General features: G+C 43.2%; 1 protein-coding gene across 3 annotated transcripts in view; it reads right to left on the bottom strand.

Annotated features, from left to right (window-relative positions):
- The window catches only part of LOC110531418 (5-hydroxytryptamine receptor 2A), a 267,870-nt gene that overhangs the window by 31,631 nt on the left and 221,561 nt on the right, over positions 1-14,678 (bottom strand). For 2 of the 3 annotated variants that reach the window (XM_036987270.2, XM_090183467.1), the window contains 2 exons: positions 8,650-9,435; positions 6,128-6,323 (listed from right to left, as the gene is read on the bottom strand). In XM_036987270.2, coding sequence (XP_036843165.1) covers positions 6,128-6,323; positions 8,650-8,868 — 415 coding nt within the window. In that variant the 5' untranslated portion in view covers positions 8,869-9,435. Of the gene's footprint in view, positions 1-5,455; positions 5,695-6,127; positions 6,324-8,649; positions 9,436-14,678 lie in introns of those variants that run through there. The other variant, XM_090183468.1, reaches the window with a different exon arrangement.

The following is a 14,678-nucleotide window of genomic DNA, read 5'->3' as shown; positions in this document are numbered from 1 at the left end:
ATGGAATGGTCTGCCTACCCATGTGAGAGACGCAAACTCGGTCTCAACCTTTAAGTCTTTACTGAAGACTCATCTCTTCAGTGGGTCAAATGATTGAGTGTAGTCTGGTCCAGGAGTGTGAAGGTGAACGGAAAGGCTCTGGAGCAACAAACCGCCCTTGCTGTCTCTGCCTGGCCAGTTCCCCTCTTTCCACTGGGATTCTCTGCCTCTAACCCTATTACAGGGGCTGAGTCACTGGCTTACTAGGGCTCTTTCATACCGTCCCTAGGAGGGGTGCGTCACTTGAGTGGGTTGAGTCACTGATGTGATCTTCCTGTCTGGGTTGGCGCCCCCCCCCCTTGGGTTGTGCCATGGCGGGGAGATCTTTGTGGGCTATACTCGGCCTTGTCTCAGGATGGTAAGTTGGTGGTTGAAGATATCCCTCTAGTGGTGTGGGGGCTGTGCTTTGGCAAAGTGGGTGGGGTTATATTCTTCCTGTTTGGCCCTGTCCGGGGGTGTCATCGGATGGGGCCACAGTGTCTCCTGACCCCTCCTGTCTCAGCCTCCAGTATTTATGCTGCAGTAGTTTATGTGTCGGGGGGGCTCGGGTCAGTTTGTTATATCTGGAGTACTTCTCCTGTCCTATCTGGTGTCCTGTGTGAATTTAAGTATGCTCTCTCTAATTATCTCTTTCTCTCTTTCCTTCTCTCTCTCGGAGGACCTGAGCCCTAGGACCATGCCTCAGAACTACCTGACATGATGACTCCTTGCTGTCCCCAGTCCACCTGGCCGTGCTGCTGCTCCAGTTGCAACTGTTCTGCCTGTGATTATTATTATTTGACCATGCTGGTCATTTATGAACATTTGAACATCTTGGCCATGTTCTGTTATAATCTCTACCCGGCACAGCCAGAAGAGGATTGGCCACCCCGCATAGCCTGGTTCCTCTCTAGGTTTCTTCCTAGGTTTTGGCCTTTCTAGGGAGTTTTTCCTAGACACCGTGCTTCTACACCTGCATTGCTTGCTGTTTGGGGTTTTAGGCTGGGTTTCTGTACAGCACTTTGAGATATCAGCTGATGTACGAAGGGCTATATAAATAAATGTGATTTGATTTTATTAACAACAAGCTAAACAGTGTTTTGGTATATTCCACTTGTGATTTCATGAAAATTAAAATATTTTTTGTAATTTAATTTGAATTTGGCGCTCTGCAATTCAGCGGATGTTAACGAAAATGATCCCGCTGACGGGATGGGTGCTCCAAGAAGTGAATGTAATATCTGATGTTGTTCTCGTCTACAACTGTTCTGTACTCTGTCATGTGTTTATATGCTTTATGTGGACACCAGGAAGAGTAGATGCTGCATGTGCCAATGTGAATCCTAATAAACTAACCTACACAGTGTGTGTGTGTACAACCACCTGTCACACACAGACACTGTGAACTCTCTTTGTCCCTCCATTTGTTCAGACAGAAACATAATTTCCTAATTAAAGTCATTATTTAATCAAGGCTTTGGCTGAGTGGCTGAGCAGAGAGAGAAAGACGCATGCACTCGCACAAACACACACACACACACACACACACACACACACACACACACACACACACACACACACACACACACACACACACACACACACACACACACACACACACACACACACACACACACACACACACACAAACAGGCCATTTTAGTAATCAGCCATGTAAGACCATTTAATATGGATGATGGGATAACACACATCTGCCTGGGTCATTGCAGGACGAGCTGTGTGTGTGTGTGTGTGTGTGTGTGTGTGTGTGTTAGGGGTGTCTGCAGGACATGGTACAGTGGTTAACATCAATATGCTATGAAGCCCTTATGGCTACCGGAGCGCCAAGTCTAAGACCAAAAGGCTCCTTAACAGCTTCTACCCCAAAGCCATAAGTCTGTTGAATTACTAAACTAATCAAATGGCCACTACCCCCTTTGTTTTTACACTGATGCTACTTGCTTTTTATTATCTATGCATAGTCACTTTACAAATGACCTTGATGAACCTGCACCCCCCGCATATTGACACGGTACCAGCACCCACCTGAATTTAGCCTCGTTATTGTTATGTACATTTATTCTTTTACTTTTTGATTGATTAGATTTTTTTTAACTTTAGTTTATTTAGTAAATATTTTATTAACTCTATTTCTTGAACTGAATTGTTGGTTAAGGGTTTGTTATAAGCATTTCACGGTAAGGTCTGAACCTGTTGTATTGGCGCATGTGACATATCAATTTTTATTTAATTTGTTTTGTTTTTTCAATTAAAGTGGTAGCAGGTGGATTGCAATGCTGTATGTGTCTGTGTTTCAGTGTGTGTGTTACAAGACATAGGGTGTGTGTGTGTGTGTGTGTGTGTGTTGTGTGTGTGCGTTCTGTTCTCCCATAGCTCCCACACTACCATCTTAGGTACATTATCCATCCTAGATACATTATCCATCCTGGATACATTATCCATCCAACAGGTAGATAGATAGACAGACAGAGATAGACAGACAGAGATAGAGAGAGAGAGAGCGAGAGAGGGGGGGTGAGAGAGAGAGAGAAACATAGAGAGAAACAGACATAAACAGAGAGAAACAGAGAGAGAGAAACAGGGAGAGACTAACAGACAGAAACAGAGAGAGAAACAGAAAAACAGGGAGAGACTAACAGACAGAAACAAGAGAGAGAAACAGAGGGAGAGAAAACAAGAAAGATAAATAGAGGGAGAGAAAACAAGAGAGAAATGGAGGGAGAGAAAACAAGAAAGAGAAACAGAGGGAGAGGAACAGAGACCATTGATTAATATTGTTACTGACTGTCCCATTGACAATCTACGCTTTGGCAATATATACGTCATGCCAATAAAGCAAATTGAATTGAATAGAGCAACAGAGAGAGAGACAGACAGTACAGTAATAACGATCCTATATCCCAAAGTGACACCAACACCTTAATGCACTCACAGAGACAGAGACAGTTTACACAGACTACACTAACAGAACATTTAGATAGTGTACACAACACTAACAGGATGTTTAGACAGGGTACGTAACACTAACAGAAAGTTTAGATAGGGTACGTAACACAAACAGGATGTTTAGACAGGGTACATAACACTAACAGAATGTTTAGACAGGGTACATAACACTAACAGAATGTTTAGATAAGGTACATATCACTAACAGAATGTTTATACAGGGTACATAACACCAACAGAATGTTTAGATAAGGTACATATCACTAACAGAATGTTTAGACAGGGTACATAACACTAACATAATGTTTAGACAGGGTACATAACACTAACAGAATGTTTAGATAAGGTACATATCACTAACAGAATGTTTATACAGGGTACATAACACCAACAGAATGTTTCGGTAGTGTAGTCATAGACCATTGAGCACTACAACTTGACATACTGTGGCACCCCAAGTCTAGCAGCTAGTTGGGCCACCAGGTAATCCTTCAACACACATGTACATGTACTATTTCACTCATTCAGTCCTACAGAGACAGACACACAGACAGAGAGAAACAGAGAGAGAGAAAGAGAGGGAGAGAGAGAGGGAGAGAGAGATCTCTCTCTCTCTCTCTCTCTCTCTCTCTCTCTCTGTGTCTCTCTCTCTGTATCTACTTCACTTGCTTTCGGCAATGTTAACATATGCCAGTGAAACCTATTGAATTGAATTGAGAGAAAGAAAGACAGACAGAGAAACTGAGAGAAACAGAGAGAAATACAGAGAGAGAGAGACAGACAGGGGGATACTGAGAAAGACAGAGAGACAGACAGCAAGAGACACAGACAGAGAGACAGAGAGAGAGAGACAGAGAGAGACAGAGACAGAGACAGAGACAGAGAGAGAGAGAGAGAGAGAGAGAGAGAGAGAGACAGACAGACATACAGACAGACAGACAGACAGGGGGATACTGAGAGAGACACAGACAGACAGCTGACACACAACAGAGTACTCCCAAGTCTAACATTTAGCAGAGCCACCACAGGTAATCCTCCAACAGACTGATCTGTTTTGACTAGGCAAAGGATCACATCCTAATGTAGCCTAATGCTTTTGGCTGAGATTAAGAAATATGGCTAGGGTAACAGCCTTTACTCACCCACACTGCGTCCAAGTATTGACAGAAGTTGGTTTGACACATTGACAAGGTAAGCAAGCTAGCAAACTTACAATGTTGGTTAGCTTAGCCATCGAACTAAAATCTCATTGGTTGAAGAGTTGTTCCAACTTCAACGAGCTCATCTCGCATTTACAAATCCCCCAACTGGAAAATACGAGATGGACCAAGGACAATGTGAATGTACCATCAGATGAGTGAGATAGGGAGTTATGGGTATTGTAGTCCTTCTTTACCGTATAGTACAGGGGTTATAGGTATTGTAGTCCTCTTTACCATATAGTATGGGGGTTATGGGTGTTGTAGTCATTTAGCATATATTCCAGGGATTGTGGGTATTGTAGTCCTTCTAACCATATATTACAGGGATACTCAAGTACTATTTGAGAAGGTCTGGTCACACAAACTTCCTAGGTGTCCAAGGTCCAGATGGATATTGTCATTTATCGGCCTAGTAACAAACCCCCACCTCACAACCCATGTGACGCCAAACTGTTCACACACCACTTGTTGGCGCAGAGAAAATGTTGCGGTTTTAAATCTCATTTCCTGCAGTTCGACACACGTGTGTGTTTATATGACCAGGGGTCGAAGCCCGACCCAGTCCCCCCCCCCCCCCCCCACCATAACAAAAAAAATAGTCGGGACCGGGGTTCTGGGTCCAGATCCGGACCGCTGCCCACCAGTGAGTATGGGGGATATAGTATAAATATCAGTGATGTAGGCATCACCAGTATCCCCACCAGTGAGTATGGGGGATATAGTATATATATCAGTGATGTAGGCATCACTAGTATCCCCACCAGTGAGTATGGGGGATATAGTATATAGATCAGTGATGTAGGCATCACTAGTATCCCCACCAGTGAGTATGGGGGATATAGTATAAATATCAGTGATGTAGGCATCACTAGTATCCCCACCAGTGAGTATGGGGGATATAGTATATATATCAGTGATGTAGGCATCACCAGTATCCCCACCAGTGAGTATGGGGGATATAGTATATAGATCAGTGATGTAGGCATCACTAGTATCCCCACCAGTGAGTATGGGGGATATAGTATATAGATCAGTGATGTAGGCATCACCAGTATCCCCACCAGTGAGTATGGGGGATATAGTATATATATCAGTGATGTAGGCATCACTAGTATCCCCACCAGTGAGTATGGGGGATATAGTATATAGATCAGTGATATAGACATCACCAGTATCCCCACCAGCATGTCTATGGGTACTGTAGTTTCCCCATGATAAGGGCTGATGGGTTTTAAAGTCAGGTGAGGGGTTGAAGTAGTTGTACTCACCATAGAGTATGTTGATCAGTGATATAGGCATCACTAGTATCCCCACCAGCATGTCTATGGGTACTGTAGTTTCCCCATGATAAGGGTTGATGGGTTTTAAAGTCAGGTGAGGGGTTGAAGTAGTTGTACTCACCATAGAGTATGTTGATCAGTGATATAGGCATCACTAGTATCCCCACCAGCATGTCTATGGGTACTGTAGTTTCCCCATGATAAGGGCTGATGGGTTTTAAAGTCAGGTGAGGGGTTGAAGTAGTTGTACTCACCATAGAGTATGTTGATCAGTGATATAGGCATCACCAGTATCCCCACCAGCATGTCTATGGGTACTGTAGTTTCCCCATGATAAGGGCTGATGGGTTTTAAAGTCAGGTGAGGGGTTGAAGTAGTTGTACTCACCATAGAGTATGTTGATCAGTGATATAGGCATCACTAGTATCCCCACCAGCATGTCTATGGGTACTGTAGTTTCCCCATGATAAGGGCTGATGGGTTTTAAAGTCAGGTGAGGGGTTGAAGTAGTTGTACTCACCATAGAGTATGTTGATCAGTGATATAGGCATCACTAGTATCCCCACCAGCATGTCTATGGGTACTGTAGTTTCCCCATGATAAGGGCTGATGGGTTTTAAAGTCAGGTGAGGGGTTTATGACCAAAGTAGTTGTACTCACCATAGAGTATGTTGATCAGTGATATAGGCATCACTAGTATCCCCACCAGCATGTCGGCCACAGCCAACGACCTCAGGAAGAAGTTAGTAGCGTTCTGAAGCTTCTTCTCCAGTGAGACGGCCAGAATCACCAGGATGTTCCCGCCCACCGTCAGCGCGATGATGACTAGGATGAGAAGCGCCGGCCAGTTCTTCTCCTTCAAAATACAACCAAACTTGATTTGTATAGCTAGCACCATAGAAATAGAATGACTAGAATGGTCAGTACAGGTGCACCAAAGCAGGTACCGAGAGACTAAAAACAGCTTCTATCTCAAGGCCACCAGACTAACATTAAGTGGCTGCTGCCATACATGTAAAAAATGTATCACTAGCCACTTTAAACAATGCCACTTAGTATAATGTTTACATACCCTACATTACTCATCTCATATGTATATACTGTACGCTATACCATCTACTGCATCTTGCCTATGCCGTTCTGTACCATCACTCATTCATATATCTTTATGTACATATTCTTCATCCCTTTACACTTGTGTGTATAAGGTAGCTGTTGTGAAATTGTTAGGTTAGATTACACGTTGGTTATTACTGCATTGTCGAAACTAGAAGCACAAGCATTTCGCTACACTCGCATTAACATCTGCTAACCATGTGTATGTGTGACAAATAAAATGTGATTTGATTTGATTTGATGACTGGAGCAGTCAACATCTGAACCTTTGACCATGGCAGATAACTGGTAAACTAATGGGTACACTCAAAATACCTACCCTGGTATTGAAGTGATTGTTTTTCTATACAGTGCCTTGCGAGTACTCGGCCCCCTTGAACTTTGCGACCTTTTGCCACATTTCAGGCTTCAAACATAAAGATATAAAACTGTATTTTTTTGTGAAGAATCAACAACAAGTGGGACACAATCATGAAGTGGAACGACATTTATTGGATATTTCAAACTTTTTTAACCAATAAAAAACTGAAAAATTGGGCGTGCAAAATTATTCAGCCCCTTTACTTTCAGTACAGAAAACTCTCTCCAGAAGTTCAGTGAGGATCTCTGAATGATCCAATGTTGACCTAAATGATTAATGATGATAAATACAATCCACCTGTGTGTAATCAAGTCTCCGTATAAATGCACCTGCACTGTGATAGTCTCAGAGGTCCGTCAAAAGCGCAGAGAGCATCATGAAGAACAAGAAACACACCAGGCAGGTCCGAGATACTGTTGTGAAGAAGTTTAAAGCCGGATTTGGATACAAAAAGATTTCCCAAGCTTTAAACATCCCAAGGAGCACTGTGCAAGCGATAATATTGAAATGGAAGGAGTATCAGACCACTGCAAATCTACCAAGACCTGGCCGTCCCTCTAAACTTTCAGCTCATACAAGGAGAAGACTGATCAGAGATGCAGCCAAGAGGCCCATGATCACTCTGGATGAACTGCAGAGATCTACAGCTGAGGTGGGAGACTCTGTCCATAGGACAACAATCAGTCGTATATTGCACAAATCTGGCCTTTATGGAAGAGTGGCAAGAAGAAAGCCATTTCTTAAAGATATCCATAAAAAAGTGTCGCTTAAAGTTTGCCACAAGCCACCTGGGAGACACACCAAACATGTGGAAGAAGGTGCTCTGGTCAGATGAAACCAAAATTTAACTTTTTGGCAACAATGCAAAACATTATGTTTGGCGTAAAAGCAACACAGCCCATCACCCTGAACACGCCATCCCCACTGTCAAACATGGTGGTGGCAGCATCATGGTTTGGGCCTGCTTTTCTTCAGCGGGGACAGGGAAGATGGTTAAAATTGATGGGAAGATGGATGGAGCCAAATACAGGACCATTCTGGAAGAAAACCTGATGGAGTCTGCAAAAGACCTGAGACTGGGACGAAGATTTGTCTTCCAACAAGACAATGATCCAAAACATAAAGCAAAATCTACAATGGAATGGTTAAAAAATAAACATATCCAGGTGTTAGAATGGCCAAGTCAAAGTCCAGACCTGAATCCAATCGAGAATCTGTGGAAAGAACTGAAAAGTGCTGTTCATAGATGCTCTCCATCCAACCTCACTGAGCTCGAGCTGTTTTGCAAGGAGGAATGGGAAAAAATGTCAGTCTCTCGATGTGCAAAACTGATAGAGACATACCCCAAGCGACTTACAGCTGTAATCGCAACAAAAGGTGGCGCTACAAAGTGTTAACTTAAGGGGGCTGAATAATTTTGCACGCCCAATTTTTCAGTTTTTGATTTATTAAAAAAGTTTGAAATATCCAATAAATGTCGTTCCACTTCATGATTGTGTCCCACTTGTTGTTGATTCTTCACAAAAAAATACAGTTTTATATCTTTATGTTTGAAGCCTGAAATGTGGCAAAAGGTCGCAAAGTTCAAGGGGGCCGAATACTTTCGCAAGGCACTGTATATAGCACATTCCGTAGCAACAGCATTAACAATCTATAATAACAATTGTAATAACAGAGATAAATAAAAACAGTTAAACCGTCTGACCTTCATGGGCGATGCTCTCAACACCACCTCCGCCTGGGATCCCAATGACAGGTTGCTGTCCGCTCCCCCGTCCCCGGCCCCCCAGGGTAGACTCTGGTTTAGTCCACGGTAGGTGGAGTTATTCCCCCCTGGCCAGACCATCCAGCCCCCCATCTCCAGAGAGGGCGTGGTGGAAGAACCAAAGCCCCCCAGTAAGGCTACTCCTCCTGGGGTTCCCATCCTGGGATGGTCCCCTGGGGTCTGGAGGTCCTGGCTGGACCTGGACTACACCCCAGTCACCACCAGAGGGGGGCAGTGGACCCACCCAGAGGTCCACAGGTCATCAGGATACTTGGGATTGGCTTGGTTGGGGGTTAAAAGGTGTTTTCTAGTTGTGGATAGTCCAAGTTCATCCACTTAGAAAGTCCTATCGGGACATTCAGAGAGTTGGGGGTCGACTTGGTCTGGGTTCTAAGGTAAAATAGTATTGTGGTGTTGTCTCATTACGTTCACAAAAGGAACCAGTCCAGACTCCAGTTAAGGTCCACTTGGAAGTACTCTGATGTTCATTGTGATTGTAGTGTTCTTTTGAAGTAGAGCACCAAATGGTTCTGGGGACAATGCCCCTGACCCTAAGCTGAGTGTAGGCTTTAGCTCTAGCTTTAGTTCAGCAGGCCAACACAGTCTTGTAGGAAGAGTCCACTGTGGTTTTCCAGGAAGGTCTTCTTTCGAAGACCTTTGTGTCGTTGGTTACTTTCCTCTTTCAGATAAGAAGCATCGGTTCTTCTTCTCCATGTTCAGAAAGCACTAGAGAAAAGGAAAGACAACAGTGAGCTGGACTGTGTGTAATTTTTTTATTTAATGTATTATTATTTTCAATGACAGACCAGGAACAGTGGATTAACTGCCATGATCAGGGGCAGAGAGACCTTTTTTTACCTTGTCAGCTCGGGGATTTGATCTTGCAACCTTTCGGTTACAAGTACAACACTCTAACCACTAGGCTACCTGCTGCCCCCATTGTGTTTGTGCACGTTTGTATGTGTGTGTGGACGTGTTTAACTATACTTGTGGGAGCCAGATGTCCCCACAAGAAAAGTAAACAAACAAACATGTTGTTAGTCCCCACAAGGTCAAATGCTATTTCTAGGGGGTTTGGAGTTAAGGTTACAATTAGTGTTAAGGTTAGCATTAAGTTTAGTGTTAAGGTTAGCATTAAGTTTAGGGTTAAGGTTAGCATTAAGTTTAGGGTTATGGTTAACATTAAGTTTAGGGTTATGGTTAACATTAAGTTTAGGGTTAAGGTTAGCATTAAGTTTAGGGTTATGGTTAGCATTAAGTTTAGGGTTAAGGTTAGCATTACGTTTAGGGTTATGGTTAGCATTAAGTTTAGGGTTAAGGTTAGCATTAAGTTTAGGGTTATGGTTAGCATTAAGTTTAGGGTTAAGGTTAGCATTAAGTTTAGGGTTATGGTTAGCATTACGTTTAGGGTTAAGGTTAGCATTAAGTTTAGGGTTATGGTTAGAATTAAGTTTAGGGTTATGGTTAGCATTAAGTTTAGGGTTAAGGTTAGCATTACGTTTAGGGTTATGGTTAGCATTAAGTTTAGGGTTATGGTTAGCATTAAGTTTAGGGTTAAGGTTAGCATTAAGTTTAGGGTTATGGTTAGCATTAAGTTTAGGGTTATGGTTAGCATTACGTTTAGGGTTAAGGTTAGCATTAAGTTTAGGGTTATGGTTAGCATTACGTTTAGGGTTATGGTTAGCATTAAGTTTAGGGTTATGGTTAGCATTAAGTTTAGGGTTAAGGTTAGCATTAAGTTTAGGGTTAAGGTTAGCATTAAGTTTAGGGTTATGGTTAGGGGTTAGGGAAAACAGGATTTTGAATGGTACTGAATTGTGTGTCCCAACAAGGTGTGTCACTGCAACCTTAAAGGTCCTTAATGATGTCACCATTGCCCTTTATTCTAAGCAATGTTGTGCTGTTATTTTTATTGACTAGGCCAAAGCTTTTGATACGGTAGACCATTTCATTCTTGTGGAACCGGCTAAGGAGTTTTGGTGTCTCTGAGGGGTCTTTGGACTGGTTTGCTAACTACCTCTCTCAAAGAGTGCAGTGTATAATGTCAGAACATCTGTTGTCTCAGCCACTGCCTGTCACCAAAGGGAGTACCCCAAGGCTCGATCCTAGGCCCCAAGCTCTTCTCAATTTACACCAACAACATAGCTCAGGCAGTAGGAAGCTCTCTCATCTATTTATATGCAGATGATACAGTCTTATACTCAGCTGGCCCCTCCCCGGATTTTGTGTTAAATGCTCTACAACAAAGCTTTCTTAGTGTCCAACAAGCTTTCTCTACCGTTAACCGTTCTGAACACCTCCAAAACAAAGGTCATGTAGTTTCGTAAGAAGAATGCCCCTCTCCCCACAGGTGTGAGTATTTCCTCTGAGGGTTTAGAGATTGAGGTTGTCACCTCAGACAAGTACTTGGGAGTATGACTAGACGGTGCACTGTCCTTCTCTGAGCACATATCAAAGCTGCAGGCTAAAGTTACATCTAGACTTTGTTTCCTCTATTGTATTCGCTCCTCTTTCACCCCAGCTGCCAAACTAACCCTGATTCAGATTACCATCCTAACCATGCTAGATTACAGAATCATAATTTCTAGATCGGCAGGTAAGGGTGCTCTCGAACGGCTAGATGTTCTTTACCATTCGGCCATCAGATTTGCCACCAATGCACCTTATAGGACATATCACTGCAGTCTATACTCCTCTGTAAACTGGTCATCTCTGTAAACCTGTCGCAAGACCCACTGGTTGATGCTTATTTATAAAACCCTCTTAGGCCTCAGTCCCCTCTATCTGAGATATCTACTGCAGCCCTCATCCTCCACATACAATACCCGTTCTGCCAGTCACATTCTGTTAAAGGTCCCCAAAGCACACACATCCCTGGGTCCCTCCTCTTTTCAGCTCTCTGCAGCTAGTGACTGGAACGAGCTGCAACAAACACTCAAACTGGACAGTTTTATCTCAATCTCTTCATTCAAAGACTCAATCATGAACACTCTTACTGACAGTTGTGGCTGCTTTGTGTGATGTATTGTTGTCTCCACCTTCTTGCCCTTTGTGCTGTTGTCTGTGCCCAATAATGTTTGTACCATATTTTTGTGCTGCTACCATGTTGTGTTGCTACCATGTTGTTGTCACGTTGTGTTGCTACTATGCTGTGTTGTCATGCTGTGTTGCTACCATGCTGTGTTGTCATGTTGTGTTGCTACCATGCTGTGTTGTCATGTTGTGTTGCTACCATGCTGTGTTGTCATGGTGTGTTGCTACCATGCTGTGTTGTCATGTTGTGTTGCTACTATGCTGTGCTGTCATGTTGTGTTGCTACCATGCTGTGTTGTCATGTTGTGTTGCTACTATGCTGTGTTGTCATGTTGTGTTGCTACCATGCTGTGTTGTCATGTTGTGTTGCTACCATGCTGTGTTGTCATGTTGTGTTGCTACTATGCTGTGCTGTCATGTTGTGTTGCTACCATGCTGTGTTGTCATGTTGTGTTGCTACCATGCTGTGTTGTCATGGTGTGTTGCTACCATGCTGTGTTGTCATGTTGTGTTGCTACTATGCTGTGCTGTCATGTTGTGTTGCTACCATGCTGTGTTGTCATGTTGTGTTGCTACTATGCTGTGTTGTCATGCTGTGTTGCTACCATGCTGTGTTGTCATGTTGTGTTGCTACCATGCTGTGTTGTCATGTTGTGTTGCTACCATGCTGTGTTGTCATGTTGTGTTGCTACTATGCTGTGTTGTCATGTTGTGTTGCTACCATGCTGTGTTGTCATGTTGTGTTGCTACCATGCTGTGTTGTCATGTTGTGTTGTTACCATGCTGTGTTGTCATGTTGTGTTGCTACCATGCTGTGTTGTCATGTTGTGTTGCTACCATGCTGTGTTGTCATGTTGTGTTGCTGCCATGCTGTGTTGTCATGTTGTGTTGCTACCATGCTGTGTTGTCATGTTGTGTTGCTACCATGCTGTGTTGTCATGTTGTGTTGCTGCCATGCTGTGTTGTCATGTGTCGCTGCCATGCTGTGTTGTCTTAGGTCTGTCTTTATGTAGTGTAGTGTTGTCTCTCTTGTCATGATGTGTGTTTTGTCCTATATTCATATTTGATTTTATATTTATTTTTAATCCCCGTGCCTAGTTAAATAAAGGTTAAATAAATACAATAAAAAAAAGTTATACAAGGCTGTGTGTGTGTTTATGTGTGTGTATCTGTTTACTTGAGATAAACAGCCTACAGCCTTGAATGCCTATAAAACTAATGCAGTTTGGGAGGCTTAGAATAATGAAATGGGATACACTTATATGTGCTGCATTCCAAATGGAACCTTTTCCATTGCCCCTATGGGCCGTGGTCAAAAGTAGTGCACTATATAGGGAATAGTGCGCATATTGAGAAGCAGCCCTGGCGTTGTTCAGGCAATACGTACCAGAATGCCAGAGCCCTACAGGGCGGTAAACAGGGCTGTGAAACAGCAGGATAGAAAGGATCAAATAGATGACAAGAGAAAAACTATTCAAGATGTACAGTGCCAGCCAAAAGTCTGGACACACCTACTCATTCCAAGGTTTATCTTTATTTTTATTTTTTTTACTATTTTCTACATTGTAGAATATTAGTGAAGACATCAAAACTATGGAATAACACACATGGAATCACGTAGTAACCAAAAAAAGTGTTCATCAAATCAAAGTATGTTTTATATTTGAGATTCTTCAAAGTTGCCACCCTTTGCCTTGATGACAGCTTTGCACACTCTTGGAGAGAGAGACAGAGATAGTGTAGATTCGAAAGAAACACAACTAAACAGGAAGAGATCTACCAGCTCTATTATAGTTATACGATGTGCCAGTGACTTGAATTTAACTTCCCTATTCCTTGTTTAACAGGCTAAGAATAAGCCTCGAATTTGCATTGTCAAAGTCATGAAAATGCGGCCATTTAAGATATATATTAAATGAAATAGATAAGAAGGGAACAAAACTAAACAGAAAGAGACAAGGAAAGGGAGGAGAGAGAGATATGGAGACAGAGACTGAGAAAGAGAGAGATAGAGACACAGAGAGAGAGAAAGAGAGGGAGACAGAGAGAGAGAGAGAGAGAGAGAGGGGAGAGAGAGATATGGAGACAGAGACAGAGAAAGAGAGGGAGACAGAGAGAGGGAGAAAGAGAGGGAGACAGAGAGAGAGAGAGAGAGAGAGAGATATGGAGACAGAGAGAGAGAGATATGGAGACAGAGACAGAGAAAGAGAGAGATAGAGATACAGAGAAAGAGAGAGAAAAAGAGGGAGACAGAGAAAGAGAGCGATAGAGACACAGAGAGAGAAAGAGAGGGAGACAGAGAGAGAGAGAGAGAGAGAGAGAGGGGAGAGAGAGATATGGAGACAGAGACAGAGAAAGAGAGAGATAGAGACACAGAGAAAGAGAGAGAAAAAGAGGGAGACAGAGAAAGAGAGCGATAGAGACACAGAGAGAGAGAAAGAGAGGGAGACAGAGAGAGAGAGAGAGAGAGAGAGGGGAGAGAGAGATATGGAGACAGAGACAGAGAGCGATAGAGACACAGAGAGAGAGTAAGAGATGGAGACAGAGAGAGAGAGAGAGAGTGAGGGGAGAGAGGGGAGAGAGAGATATGGAGACAGAGACAGAGAAAGAGAGAGATAGAGACACAGAGAGAGAGAAAGAGAGGGAGACAGAGAGAGAAAGGGGAGAGAGAGATATGGAGACAGAGACAGAGAAAGAGAGAGATAGAGACACAGAGAGAGAGAACGAGAGAGAGGGAGAGAAGGGAGAGAGGTATAGGGCCATAGAGGGAGATAGAGACAGAGAGACAGGGAGAAATACAGAGCCAACCTTGGGTTCATACTGTAGCTTAATGATGACCATGATTCATCATGGTGTCTATTTCTCTCTCGCTACACCCCCCTCTCCATCTCTCTCTCCCCCCTCTCTCCCCCCACCTCTCCCCCCTCTCTCTATCG

This window comes from Oncorhynchus mykiss, chromosome 9 (assembly GCF_057628025.1).
Source record: "Oncorhynchus mykiss isolate SJ-2025 chromosome 9, ASM5762802v1, whole genome shotgun sequence".
Classification (NCBI taxonomy): Eukaryota; Metazoa; Chordata; class Actinopteri; order Salmoniformes; family Salmonidae; genus Oncorhynchus; species Oncorhynchus mykiss.
This window is presented reverse-complemented; position numbering and strand designations above follow the sequence as displayed.